The 14,864-nt window shown below is 29.7% G+C and overlaps 5 protein-coding genes and 1 non-coding gene across 6 annotated transcripts; 2 read left to right on the forward strand and 4 right to left on the reverse strand.

Moving 5' to 3' along the window:
• Window positions 1–211: 211 nt before the first annotated feature.
• Window positions 212–2,515, reverse strand: MSS116 (ATP-dependent RNA helicase; the record flags this gene model as incomplete). The annotated part of the gene is made up of 1 exon (XM_004182076.1): window positions 212–2,515. The coding sequence occupies one exon, from the start codon at window positions 2,513–2,515 to the stop codon at window positions 212–214; it is 2,304 nt and encodes a 767-aa protein (XP_004182124.1).
• A 1,162-nt stretch (window positions 2,516–3,677) lies between these two features.
• On the reverse strand, window positions 3,678–3,760 carry TBLA0Htrna21L. The gene has a single exon. It is a non-coding gene; the product is annotated as a tRNA-Leu (tRNA).
• A 1,301-nt stretch (window positions 3,761–5,061) lies between these two features.
• On the reverse strand, window positions 5,062–5,763 carry CAB5 (putative dephospho-CoA kinase; the record flags this gene model as incomplete). The annotated part of the gene is made up of 1 exon (XM_004182077.1): window positions 5,062–5,763. One exon carries the CDS (start codon window positions 5,761–5,763, stop codon window positions 5,062–5,064), a length of 702 nt encoding a protein of 233 aa, XP_004182125.1.
• Window positions 5,764–5,998: 235 nt separating this feature from the next.
• CBS2 (Cbs2p) lies at window positions 5,999–7,165 on the forward strand (the record flags this gene model as incomplete). Its single annotated transcript, XM_004182078.1, has 1 exon — window positions 5,999–7,165. One exon carries the CDS (start codon window positions 5,999–6,001, stop codon window positions 7,163–7,165), a length of 1,167 nt encoding a protein of 388 aa, XP_004182126.1.
• A 3,516-nt stretch (window positions 7,166–10,681) lies between these two features.
• TBLA0H03270 (uncharacterized protein) lies at window positions 10,682–11,917 on the reverse strand (the record flags this gene model as incomplete). Its single annotated transcript, XM_004182079.1, has 1 exon — window positions 10,682–11,917. One exon carries the CDS (start codon window positions 11,915–11,917, stop codon window positions 10,682–10,684), a length of 1,236 nt encoding a protein of 411 aa, XP_004182127.1.
• Window positions 11,918–12,352: 435 nt separating this feature from the next.
• On the forward strand, window positions 12,353–14,653 carry MSC2 (metal cation transporter MSC2; the record flags this gene model as incomplete). Its single annotated transcript, XM_004182080.1, has 1 exon — window positions 12,353–14,653. The coding sequence occupies one exon, from the start codon at window positions 12,353–12,355 to the stop codon at window positions 14,651–14,653; it is 2,301 nt and encodes a 766-aa protein (XP_004182128.1).
• Window positions 14,654–14,864: the final 211 nt, after the last annotated feature.

Consider the following 14,864-nt stretch of genomic DNA (forward strand, 5'->3'; position numbering starts at 1 on the left):
TTATATTGTATTTAAAGTAAATGTTCAGAAAAGAGTCAAATGGGAAATCTATTTACAGGGGGATTAGTTTGTCATTAAATGTATCTAATTAAAGAGCTGATTCCTTGTTGTTTATTAAATTTTATTTTTGGAAGAAAAATTATTTTCATAACTAGTAGTCAATGAAAAGCTGGCTAGTAGTAAAAGGGAGAGAAAAAATAATTTAAAAATATTAATCTTCTATTCTTGGGGAAGAGCCTTGTCTACGTTTTTGCATGTTGTTGGAATAACGTGATTTGTTATTCTTGTTAAAAGAAGTATTTCTCCTGTAGTTATGGTTGTTGTCACGATACCTATTATTGTCGTTTGAAAAGCCTCTAGAGTTGAATCGATTATTATGGCCATTATCATCATAATTACCGCCAAGGAAGTCTTCATCTAAAGAGGTACCATAAAATGATCTTTCGTGATTACCGCTAGTGTCGAAGTAGTTTTCAATTCGGGTAAACCCCAGTCTTGATAATTGGCTTCCACTTGAAATTTGAATTTTCATTTTTGGATCCTTAAATAAACTGCCAAATGATTTAGCTATCTCTGTTAGGACACGAAGTTCTTTCAAACCATATTCTCCAACAACTGATTTATAAAAGGATAATAAACTGACAAATACATTTGATAAGTCTTCTGGACTAATCAATTTACTTTCAACTGCACTAATTATTGATTCATTTGGAACATAATCAACTTGATTTTCAATATAAATTTTCTTTGATTTTTCCAAACATCTAACAAATGGTAATTCATCTTTTGATAAAAATGCAGTGGAAATACCTTTTTTACCAGCTCTTGCAGTTCTACCAATTCGGTGGACATAATTAGATAATTCTGATGGAACACCTAATTGTAAGACTTCTTGAACGTTAGGGAAATCCATACCTCTTGCACCAACGTCGGTACAAACTAAAATACCAGAATTAGCCCTTTTGAATTTTTCAACAATTCTAGTTCTTCTATTTTGATCAATCTTACCATGAAATTCATAAATTGGTATACCTTCAATTTGAAATTCCCTCTTTATTAATTGAGATAAAAATTTGGTACATTTGACAGTTGGAGTGAATAAAATTGCTTTATAATTTTGTGTATCGTGTTTATCAAAAGGTTTAGTGGCTTTGGTAATCACTTCAGTTTCTTCTACAGATTCTACTCCGGCTTCTACTTTAGTTTCTTCTTCAGTTGTTACTTCAGCAATTGGTAGTTCAGTTGGATGTAGACGAGATCTAATATGTTCAATAACAGCATATATACTATGAGAGAAAGCGTCAGAAACAACTAAATTTTGGTTAATATTTTCATGTGCCTCAGGTTCATTTTTGTCAATGGTATCTAGAAATAAGCATTCTTCTTTATTCATAATATCATTAGCCAATGTTTGAACTTTATCATCTAAAGTAGCAGAGAATAGTAAGGTTCTGATGTGATCTGCACCATTAGAATTGACGCTATCTAAAGAGTTTGAGATTGCTACTAAATCTTCCTTAAAACCAATTTCCAATAATCTGTCTGCTTCATCCAAGACTTTGAAATCAACTTCTGAAAAAAATTTGTCACCAAAATCTGATAGAACGGCGAGCATTCTCCCTGGCGTAGCAACAATGATATTTGGTCTTTCTCTATGTAACCTTTGCAAAGAATATGAATAATTGGTACCACCGACTATTGATAAACAATTATATTGTCTCAAAGCTGAATTATTCTTGTACAATTTTAAAATTTCTTGCTCAATTTGTAAAGCTAAATCTCTGGTTGGTGCCATAATAACAGATTTTACCATAGCAGAATTTGGACTTTCAATCAATTTTTGGAATAGGGGTAACAAAAAGGCAAAAGTCTTACCAGTACCAGTCTTTGCTCTTGCAATAACATCATTCCCACTATCTTTCAAAATTGGTTTAATAGTCTTCTGTTGAACAGGTGTTAAACTCTTAAATCCCAATCTATGTACAGCAGTAAATAATTTTTTATCGATTACCTTATCTTCTAATAATTGGTCAAGTGTAATTTCAGCGGTATTTTCGTCCTTTGGAACAACAACTAGTTTAGAGAACTTCTTTTTATTGAAAGTAATGCTTGAATCATTAGAATCAGGAGACATTATTTTTTTTTTACCATAGTTGTTGTTACCATAATTTTTTCCATCATAATTGTTTCTGCTATAATTATTTCTACTATAATTATCTCTATTAAAATTGTCTCTATTAACACTGTTTCTATCGTAATTATTACTATCAAACTTGATTCTGTTATAGTTATCCTGGTTGTTCTTTTTCCAATGGCCTCTACGATTTGTATTTCCTTCTCTTTGGTAACTATTACCATAGTTTGCATTATTAGCGCCTTCGTTGTTATGGTACGATCTTGCTAAAGTAATAATACCAGATGGTAAAGCACAAGGCTGTGTACTTCTAACGTGAACAAGACTTGACGGCTTGAGAGCCATCGATACTCTTGAAACTTTAAAATACTGAGAAAGCATTGAATACTATTGGATAATTCAGATTAAAGTTATTGCCTCAAGTTAGCTTGTTTCGTTATGGATATAATAGAATATCCTTTGCTTCTTTCTCTTTTAAACTATTTTTTTTTATCATAGTATTCCTATTTGGCACGATATTTCAACTTGTGAAAAAAATCCGAAAATTAAATTTTAAACATTTAACAAGAATTTTCGGTAACAGAAAAATGCTCAAAATGACAGTAATTATGGAATATTTGTTAAATAACTTTAAATCATAAATGACTTTAGAATAGCCTGATGCTTAACTTTTTGTCAATTAAATTATATTATATCATTTCTTTGGAAGTTGGCCTCAGAAATATCATTTTTGTGCTTAATTTAACGTAATGTACTTATAAATATTATATATAAAAGGTATAGGTAACTCATTCAACGTTATTTAATAATGGGGCTCTTAGTACGTTACTATAAATCCTAAAGGTCTATATATAAATTTGATAAGCGTATGACATGAAACAAAGAAGTGAACACAAAATGAAGCTGAAAAATTCTAACTTTATGTTTAGTTAGGTGCTATTTACTCAACTAAATATAATTTTTAAAAACTAGCATAATCAACTATGAATAGTAAAAATTCAAAAAAAGAACCCAGACAATTTTTATATATTGTTTCTACATTTCAATAATTTTTATTACAAAAAAGAAAAGAATGCAAATATAATATGATTTTCAATTTACACAGGATAGTGCCTCATTCCATTTTCAATTGTTCGAACTTCAACAAGTTTTGTCTTTGTCCGTCACATTGGAATATCTCTCTAATGCAAATTTAAGAAAAATTGTCTATAGGTCTATACAAATATACACGTGAAGCTATGTGATGTAAATATTATCTTATTACGTTCCTATGGGATTATTGTATATTTATCTTTATAATGTTCTTGCTTTGTAACTGTCCTATCGATTTTTCTTACATTACTCTAGATCCTCTGCAAGATAAAATAGTTATTTCTTGAACTATATACTGTCATTAAGACTTTGTGTGGTTTTAACTAATAACCAGAGGTGTAAGGCTTACTACAGTGGATATTAGGTTCGGCAGGTATAAACTGTTACCCTGAGTGTCACTTATTAGAATGTAAAAATATATATCACGTGATGGTGGTTCTCAAGGTAAAAATGAAGGATGCGAGGTTCGAACTCGCGCGGACACCGTCCAACAGATCTTAAGTCTGCCGCCTTAGACCACTCGGCCAACCCTCCTTGGTTTTAATTGATCGTGTTGTAATAAGAGACTAACAGGATATAGATGATGTTTCAGAGTTCGGATGGTACTGAGATCAGTAGTTACAGGTTGTATTACACAAGATTATTGTATCTCCCCTTGGTCCTTCTCTATATAGTATATAATAGTATATTGATCTATACATGTACTTCTATTCAAGAGAGTTAGACATTGTTATAGAGTGTTTAAGGTGTAAATACGGTTACTTTATTTAGAAATATATAGTAAATACTATAACTAAAATGAATATATTTCTTAAATAGTGTTTTTTTATATAAAAAGAAAAACACATTTTAAACAATAAGTCACGTGATAAAAGTCTTTTACCACTTAATACAAAATGATATAATCATATTCCAGCAGATTCAGTGGTTACAATTGATGTTCCACGCCTGCTGAATAGTTGTTTCTCAGCTGTGGTCAGCTGATCTGTTCTCTCTCGAGGCTTCTCTTGTACTGATTTCTTGTAAGTATTACGTGAAAGGCGAGGGCGCTTAGACGGTTTTACAACAGATTGTTTAAAATTTGCATTCATATAGAAAGACATAATAGAGTTTATTGAGGTTTTTTCGTTAGACAGATAGTGAATAATTAATTTTAAGTTCTTAAAAACTGAAATTATATATTGAGTTCATTTGGAAAATCTATCTTAAGGTTTTCCATATAATCTATACAATCTCTTATTTCTATAGTAATTTTTGATTGACCATTATTATCTATACTTAGTGAATAATTTATTGCTGTTATTTCAAGGAAGTATTATTCCTAACAGTATTATGATGCAACTATTTTTATATTCTTTTTTGATGATAAAAAAATTTCTAAACACAATGAATAATATTTTTAAATATAATAAAATTTTCTGTTTGGAATGTATTGCAATTATCATACCCTTTTCCTCGATGAAAAATGAAAATATTTTGATGCAAAATCAGATAAATATTGAAATACAATCTCCATACTGATTGAAATATACAAATTTGTTGTTAGCAAAAAGTTTAGAAAGTAACCAAAGCATGTTATACTACAATTTAAGATTACCGAGTCTCTTGCTGATTATGTTTTTCCATTCGTTTGGAAATTTTTTTAATTCAAGACTCCTATCCAGATTAATAATCGTTCTTTGGTAAAATTTAAAAAAAACTTATGTTATTAATGCTAAATGATTCCATTTCTTTTTTAAAGGATTGCCTTTCAATGGTTTAAGGGTTAAGGACTGACTGATTAGGTAGCATTTTTAGATTTGATGAGATATATACATATGCATATGTAAATATCTTTAATGCACAGAAGATTTCTTTCTGAGCTTTCTAGTTAATATTACGCACAATGCACTAATAATCCCAAATGGTGGCATCCATTCAAAGATAGTTCTATAAAATGTAGGCTGTATCTTTGAAACCACATTGTCCACTCTCTTATATAGCATATTCATATCCTCATCATTGGTAATAATATAATCTGATTTTTCAATTCTATCATTCATTTTCATTTGTGAATCAATTCTGTTTTTTGCATCTTCAGAACTCAGAGTGGGGTTCCTAGCAAGTAATCTTTCAATTTGTAATTTTTCATTACAAATTACTGATATTGTAACACCACAAATTATATCCAGCTTACTCTCAAATAATAAAGGAATATCTAAAATACAAATACTGTAACCATATATATAATTGAGCAAAATTTGACGTAATATACTTTTTCTTATGGCAGGGTGGGTAATGTTGTTTAAAATTTTTAATTCTTTTGGATTTCCAAAAACTTTCTTGCCCAAAGCCTCCCTGTTCAATTCACCATTGGCTTTCAACACATCCTCTCCAAAATGATTAACAATTGCATCATATGCAGGCTCACCAGGTTCAACAACTTCACGAGCAATCTTATCAGCATCCACAACTGGTATTTTATGATGTTCTTGAAAACGTCTTGAAACTGTACTTTTACCACAGGCAATACCACCTGTCAATCCAACAACTAACATATTGAAAGCCTTACTTTTTCAACTATGATATTTTTTGGATCGAAATTCCAGAATTTAGGCGTTAAGATCTTAATAAGTAAATTTTTTTATTTTTGCAATTCCATAAATTTAGCGTTTTAATAATTCGGACTAGATATTTAAAGCAATCTTTTAACAATACAATAGTTGTACTTACATTTCGAAACAAATCATTACTCGCTATCAAAGCTACTGGCTATCTATTTTTTTAGCAGTAATGCATCGTGTATATGCTATAACATCAAATCCAATAAGTGAATATATTTGTTTGGCTTTAGCTCGTTTACCCCAGCAACCAGCAGTTCCAGAACTGGTCTTACTTTTAAGAAATAATACAATTCTAACTTCTTATCTACAAAATGACTCATCATTGACTGTGAATTTACCAAGAAATAAATCAATATCATCTCAATTCATGGCTGCAGTGTCCCCTCCTAAATATGAAGATGGTTCATACGCACATATGTCAAATATGTTAATTGGTCAAACAAGTACTAAAGAAATAGCCTTCCAATTGGATAAATATAGAGCCTGTATCCGCTCAGATTCAAATATCTTACTATTGGACCCAAACTGGACTACTTTAGAACTTGTTTCAAACCATCAGCTTTGGAATAAAAACCGTGGATCAGCTGTATCTTTAAGTGATGGAGAAGATGAAAACCCTTCAAAAAACTTGCTAAACTTTCCATCTGTTTGGATTGGATCGACTAAGTTTTGGCAAAGAGCACAATTTCACAAAATTAAACCTTTTACATCGAGTTTAAATACTAATTCTTTAAAAGTGGCAGATGAGCTAAGGCCCCTATCATTAAAATTATGTAAATTTACTGAGGATGTTTCTAATCGAAATAAAATATTTTCATCCAAAAATGAAGACAATTTAATCACACTTTTAAAAGAAACGTCAATCACTACTAATCAACCATTAATCGATACTACTTTTATTTCATATAATGAATATTTGATAAGTAGATTACAAGAATTGATTATAGATAGCTGTTTAATATCCATTTCTAAGCTATTTGGATGCAATAAATATAAAGAATTAAGAAATGTTGAGAATTTTCACCGACTAATAAATTTAATACTAAAAGAACAGTTTAAAATTATCAGATGTGCGTTTCCAGAGTTATTTCGAGTGGATATAGCAAATCTTTATTTAAATGAAATTCGCTTGAATAAATTAATATTTGAAAAAGTTAATGGTAATGGTTCTATTACAAATAATCAATTAAACAATGACAAAAATATATCAAATAAGTGGTTCATTTATTGGGGAATTAAATATAACAAAAGCCATTATTGGAATTATATGTTGTGGTATTTACTAAAGGGTAAAATAACACTATATAAAAATTCATTAACTTTGTTATCTAGATAACTCTTGCATTTCACATTTGGTATAATAAACATTCAGCATCTTCATATCTCGTATATATCTGTAAAGTACATTAACAATATTCCCATACGTCATTTAATTTATGTAAATATATTCCCATAGACCTTCTTTAATAATTTTTTTTCGTTTTTTTACCCTTTAAACTAAATGTTCAATTGTTTTTTATGGACACAAAAGTGATCAATATTTAAATTTTCTAAAGAACATATACCTTTTGAAATTTAGAAATTAAGGAAGATTATGATATAATAATATACCTAATTTGCTGACACTTTATTCTTATTTTTTTTCTTGCTGAATTTATTATCTGCCAATAATGCACTTCTTTTAAATTTGACTATGCTATTGATTGACTTAAAACTACAAAAATTTTACTAGTATAATATTCTTTATCTTATTTTTAATCAGGGCTTTAAATACTAAAATAAAGTATAATTTAACCAAAATAAGTGAACTAATGTTGAAAGAGAGGAACTCAAATATACCAAAAGTTACTACATCAGATAAATTGAAAAATCTTTATAGTAGAATTGACTATAAAATCCATCCACATCACTTTTATCCTAATACCAAACACCATTTTAGAAGATGGAATACTCGAAACACAGAATCATTAGTTAGCACATTATGGAATAATGATTCATCTAGCCAGCAAACTTCTGCAAAATCTCAAACTACAGGATTTTCTGTCTTTGAGTTCTTCAAAAAAGAAAAAGAAAAAAAAAATAGCAAGAAAAGGCTTAAAAAAATTAGTTGAAAATGAAAACTTTGATGCTCAGTTAAGAAATACAGTGCCATCAAATATTTCCATTATTGAGGTTGATCATGGAGATTATTGTACTTTATACGATTGTACAAATTCAAGTAAAGAAGAAATTTCAACCACTTTAAGAATGCTTAAAAAAGCTTATCCAAATTTAGAAGATCATGATTTAAATCTAGCAACTATACAAAAGAAACTATCAAGAAGAGAATTTGATCGTAAAAAAATGGAAGAAATCCTTTGTCCTGAACTCAGAACTAGAATCAACTAATGACTTTATATAATATTTTTATATAGTATTCTTAAAAAAATATTAATGACATTCATACTTTTATGGGTTATTTTTATAAAAGTTATAAAAATATACCTCATCAATAAATATATATTAAAAAACACATTTTAACTAATTGTTTTTCATTGAATTTTTCTACTCTGATTTCTTCTTTCTGCAGATCGAAGAAATAATTCCAATTTTCTTTATATTAATTTATTGTTTTCAGATGATAATTAAAAATATTCATCAATTGTTAAGTTGTTTATTTTATATACCTTTTCAATGAAATCAGTAACGTACCAATGAGTTTTTACATTACAAGCAGTCCATTGGACTATTGAAATTTCATTAAATAGCTCAAGATACTAATGATGTACAAGCAAAAGATCTAAATATCTTTGAAAATTCTTTTTTAAAATCTATATTCCTTGTTAAAATAACACAACCCAAATAGTTTTTTAGGGTGGTAACAATTGTTAAACATTTTATAAAAACGACCCATAAGGGAATATGCATTTAAAAAAATGGGCAGCTTTCCAAATTTTAATCAAAAAAATGAGAATGCTTTCCAAATAAATGATATATCTATACTCTAAAATTTCAAGATAATATTCTTTTTATTTTAACTAATCAGTTATTTTAATAGTTTTAAGATCCAGATGGGAAGCAGCATTATGGCGGCTGAGAAGAGAAGGAACTGATTAACGTAATAGAAATAGAGTATAATTACCTAAATTTTTTGTGCATCCTATATCACTTAAAATTTAATTGAAGGCATTTCTGTCAAGTATTTAGATATTTATAATTTGGATTTAGATTTTGGGACAAAATTTCTAAGAATAAGGCTGGGCGGCAAAGTTATACATTGGAGGGATCGTCAAAGTCTAAAAGAACTTTTTGGGTAAAAAATTCTCTTATAATAATCAAATTCATAAACCATAATTTAAAGGCTATATGAGTTCGGTACACAATTTTTCAAATTGCAGAATATTGTAACTACAGCTATGGATTAGCTTAGTTTTCTTTATTCAATTTTTAAAATAGCCTTTTTAAAACTGGGGATTGGATTATATTTTTTCATAGAAGTTTTTCAAAATTTGTTTTGGATAGGCGTTGCTCATACATATTTTTAAGAAAAAGTAAGCCCAAGAATGATTTTTGATATGTAGTTCTTAAATATCAAAGTTAATGATGATGCTTCAGTTGAATTAGTAATTAGCATAATGGTTGTGCCATTTTTTGGAGTTTAAAATTGCAGTAAAGATCACTATTGCTTATTCTTGGATTTTTAGAAAAATTAGCTTCCTCTGTCCTCAATTTAAAGAGAGTAATCTGGAAATTTTATATTAGTTCTATATATCTGTCGCATACAATTCTGCAAAAGCTTAATTATTTATAGTTTCAGCCTTACAGAGTTCGTCGGAATTTAAAGAAAAGAGCACCAAGCAAACAATGAAGAAAGTATTTAATTAACGATTACTAGAGTAAAAGTTAATAATACTGTAACAGTAAGCTATTTATCAAGAGGAATTATAGACAAAGGAACGTATTATGCTGTTATTATATTATTATTACTACTCAATATAAAGATTTATCATGAATAATAAAATGTGTCTTGATTTGTTTCCGCATAATATTATTTTTAGATATTCTTACTTGAGCTTTAAGTAGGTCAATAAATAATAATAGTGGTATTCTGCATTTCACGAAATATTGCATTTTTATAAGCTATTCTACATATTTTTAAAATATAACTAAATTTTGTCAATGGACAAAAGTGACTATTCATAATATGATGTGATATACGAATATTATTTTAAAAAATGCTAAAAGAAGGGAGAAATAGGGATGAATCAATATGATAGAATCTGAATATTAGTCCTTAAAGTTCGAAGGCGTTTATGGAGAGAGGAATTAACAAATAAATTATTTAGGTAGACTAGTTAACTTCGAAATGTGTTTAATTGCAGATTTCCAAGACGAGGTTAACAATATTCTGCTACTGAGTCACCAATTATATTATAAGAATTGCTACTGTGATAAGCTAGACCTTTGGAGAAATAGTAAATAAAATTAAAGCATGAGATACGCATGTTTTATGACTACGGCCTTGTGTAGAATAAATAATTCATAAAAATTATAATAAAATGTAGTGTTTAGTAGCCAAAATTATATTGCAGTAGGAATATCAAGTGTTTAAAAAAATTTAAACATAGCAATTAGAAATTGCAATAAATATGGTTCATAATAAAATGAACGAGTAGTAATTGTTAAAATATGATATATTCTCAAACATATGGTTAATTAGTTAAAACCCAGAAATGGTAAAGGCCCAGAAATATACAATATTAATACATACCAGATAAATTTGAGAAAAGTTGATAGTTCCGTACATCACCCTATGCTGATTGTGAGCCTCTTTTTATGAAATATGAGAAAAATTATTAATTAATGCATGCCGTTATATATAGTATTTTTTATAATACCAAATTGATATTATTATACAAAAGATTGACATTGTTGTGATTTTAATTTTTAAATTTCTCTCTTCAAGTTCTGTATTTGCTTTCTTTTGTTGTGCCTCAATTAAATCTTTGTTTAGTTGTTTATTTCTATAAGTCTCTACCTCTAATCTGGTGCTTAGATCATCTATTTCTCTCAGTAGTTTTTCAGATATTTCTACTTCTTGCTCTTGCTGTTTATCATATTTAGACTGCAATTGATGCTTCTCCTTTTCCAAAAGTTTCATTGAAGAACGATATTGATTAATCAAATGCGATTGTTTCTCATTTAGCCGTCGACTCATAGTTTCTTTTAATATATTTAATCTATCTTTGTTCAGCTCAACAGTTTTCCTTCTAACAGATTCGACATTTGTAGTAAAATTAATTAAATAATTATCAACAGATCGGAGCTTTATATAATCCGTTCTAATTAATGATAATTCAATAGCCAGCTTTTTCAATATTTTTAACAATTTAGAACTTGTACCAATGGAATTATTAATATATATACCGCCAATAATTTCATTGTCCATATTCAAAATCGTATCTTCTAATTCTAATTGGTTGATATCACCAAACATAGCACTTTCAAAGGCTGCTCTTTGAGCGACTACATTTAAGTTTTCTTCTTGACGGTCATTATTTAGTATATTACTTTTCTTTTCTGTTTCATCTTCAATTGGATTATAAGTGCCATCAATTAGTGGTACAATAATAATATCTTCTACTAAAGCGCTAATTTTTCTATGTTCTAATTTCCCATCAATATCGGTCCCTAAATCCAAGACATCCCCAACATTCAATTCGACATCAACATCGTTGATCTTCTTTCCATTCAAAAAAGTACCATTGCTAGACTTTAAATCTCGAATATATAATTTTCCTGTATCTTTATCGCAACTAATCATTGCATGATTTCTTGACAATACTCTTGAATCAAAATTCCCATTGTCTGTACCCACATATTGATGTTGACCGTATTCCAGATACCTACCCCATATAAAATGTTTTGAATTGTCCCCTGCCATACCTTTAGAGCTACCATTACCATTATTATTCCCAGTAGAATTCGAATTTGCTACAGGCCTTCCTAATTTCATACCATCTGGCTTAAATGGTATAAGCAAGTACTTGGTCTCAAAGGTATCATTTAATGGCTTCAAAATCAGATTATGGACGTACTTCTGTCTCATTAGATCACTAAATTTTTTCGTACCTTCTTATACCTTTATCAATTGACTTGCTAATAATTTTGAATTCAGATCTGTCTCTTGATTCTTCAAGATAAATAGCCTTAAAAGTTGCTATTACTTTAGATACAAAGATCAAAAATCAGAAAAAATCTAAAATTATGGATGCCAAGGATTAATGCACGGCGCTACCAGAAAGACATTCCGAGTTTCGTGCTGTGATTTTTCTGATAAATAAAAATAGTGAAAGTTATATCTAGCAAAAAACAAACTGGTAACACAAAGGGTTGGATATACCACCAAGACCATTAAAAAGGTGCGTTTGATCCTAAACAACTGCATATTTTATTCTACACTACTAACTGTTTAGGAATACGTAATACTTTTGAAATTAGGAGCTGAATCAAACTACCAACAAATAGCCGTAACCTTGAAAGTATGAATCTAGAGTCATTTTTGGTGAAAGTTCCATTGCTCTTATCATATCCTTCAATTCTATTATCAAGTACCCTAATTCTGCCCCATCAATTCCATCAAGATAAAATACGATTTGCAACTTATTTTACTACTTACCTAATAATACCTCTATTTGCAGCCTCATTACTTACCTCTATTGTTTTCTTCTTATGCAAATTTCAACAAAAGAACGTCACAAATGATGGAAGTAGAGCCAATATACTTTGGCAACGATGTGGTTTAGTTATGTCTTTTGTATTTTTCTTAGCGAGTACTGTTCTGGGGCCTGTTCAAGCCACATGCCTATCTGCCATTGTTATCGCTTCCTTTTTTCATAGATTAGGATTAGTTGATGATGACTTAACAAATTCTAATATGGAAGTCAGTTGGACCTTTTTGCTTGGAGGGCTGGGACCTCTTTGTGTTATAAGCTTGCTTCTGGCCCATTTGGATGGGAAAACTCGTTCATTGGGGCTAGTGGCTTTAGTATATTTAATAGCTTTATTAGGGTTAAAGATAGGCGCGCCAATGTTCTCCAGCTATCTTTTTGATGAGATACATTCAGTTAATTATGAACATACCGATGATAACGAAGAGAAATTAAGTAAAATTCGTGGGAGTAAGATGTTATCACTGCATCATTTATGCCTTTTACTTTGTCTGTGTTATTTGGCATTTTCAGATTTTTCCACTACTAATTTTAATATACAATTTTCTATGCTTTTTGTATTCGTAGGCTGTATTTGTGTGTTTTGCCTTTCTTTCTATGAACTATTAATTACCGAATGTGTTCAAGATAGATGCATTTCAGTAAATGGTGTTTCAAGATATTCAATTCTATGCATTGGTTTAATGTCAATGGTTTTACAATTCTTATCATTTAGTTCAATTGCAGAATCAAATACCTTCATTAGTGATTGCTTAGTAGTATCTTATGTCATTGGAACTGAAATCATCAGTCGTATTAAAGGTATTTATGAATATACTTATGATATTTCCCAAATAATTATTCAAGTAGAAACCGATCCAGTAACTCGTAGAAGATCAAGATCAAGAGTTGTTTCCCGTGTTGTATCGCATTCTCATACTCACACTCAAGATCATAGTCATTCACATGCACATTCTAATAATGATACAAATGGAAGTATCTGGGCTCAAATGGCCAATGATGAAGATACAAGATCGATGTTTTCTTTCTTATTATTGAATACCACTTTTATGTTTATTCAACTTTTATATTCTTTCCGTTCAAAATCGTTAGGTTTATTATCAGACTCTCTGCACATGGCTTTAGATTGTACTTCTCTATTGTTAGGGTTATTAGCCGGTGTATTGGCAAAGAGGCCACCAAATGCAAGATATCCATTTGGTTTAGGATATTTAGAAACACTGACAGGATTTACTAATGGTGTATTGCTATTGGGGATCGTCTGTGGTATATTAACTGAAGCCTTAGGAAGACTATTTAATCCAGTCCATCTTGAAGCGACAAGTGAATTACTAGTAGTAGCAATCTTAGGTCTCTTCGTAAATTTAATTGGCCTATTTGCATCTGGAGGCCATGACCATGGATCTGACTCATCAAATCAAAATAAAAGGGGTGTATTCTTACATATTCTAGCCGATACTTTAGGCTCAGTAGGTGTAATTATTTCAACTATTTTGATTAAATTAACGCATATCCATTTGTTTGATCCATTGGCTTCTATCTTTATTGGTATCTTAATCTTAGTCAGCTCAATGCCGTTATTAAAGTCCACAGTATCAAGTATTTTGTTAAAATTGGGTGACAAGAATCATAATTTAATTAAAAAGGCGCTAAATCAAATTTCTTCAACCCCTGGTATTACAGGCTATACTACACCAAGATTTTGGCCTCCAACTTCCAATGCCCCTGCACACTCTCATTCACATGTGGGTGGTGCTAGCCATTCTCATGATCATGCTCATAGCCATGATTATGATCATTCTCATAATGATGAACATCATAAAAGTAATGATAAAATACATGTCCACAAAAGACGCGGCGATGGTGCAGTTCACGATAATGATATCCATATTGATGTCCCTGTGGAGAAAAAAAAGTATGCCTTAGTTGGTTATATTCATGTTCAATATGCAGAAGGTGAGAATTCTACAATTATTAAAAAGAGAGTGGAAAAAATATTTGATTCTCTTAATATTAACTCTTGGATTCAAGTTGAATCAAACAACTCAACCTGCTGGTGTAGAGCAAAATCCATGCCAAGACAGGTATCTGTTAATGATATTCGCAAAATATAGCACCAACTAAATGATCTTATTTATCTTAAAATGTATATTATATCATTATTTGATGAATTTATTAATTCTTCGATTCTACACCTGATTTTTTTCTTCTCTTTTTTCCCCTTGAACTTAGTATATACTAGTGAGTAGTGGTTATTAATAAGGCTAAATTATATTTTTTTATATAATATCTATAAAAAGATATATGCTTAATAATGAATATAGA

This window comes from Henningerozyma blattae, chromosome 8 (assembly GCF_000315915.1).
Source record: "Henningerozyma blattae CBS 6284 chromosome 8, complete genome".
Classification (NCBI taxonomy): Eukaryota; Fungi; Ascomycota; class Saccharomycetes; order Saccharomycetales; family Saccharomycetaceae; genus Henningerozyma; species Henningerozyma blattae.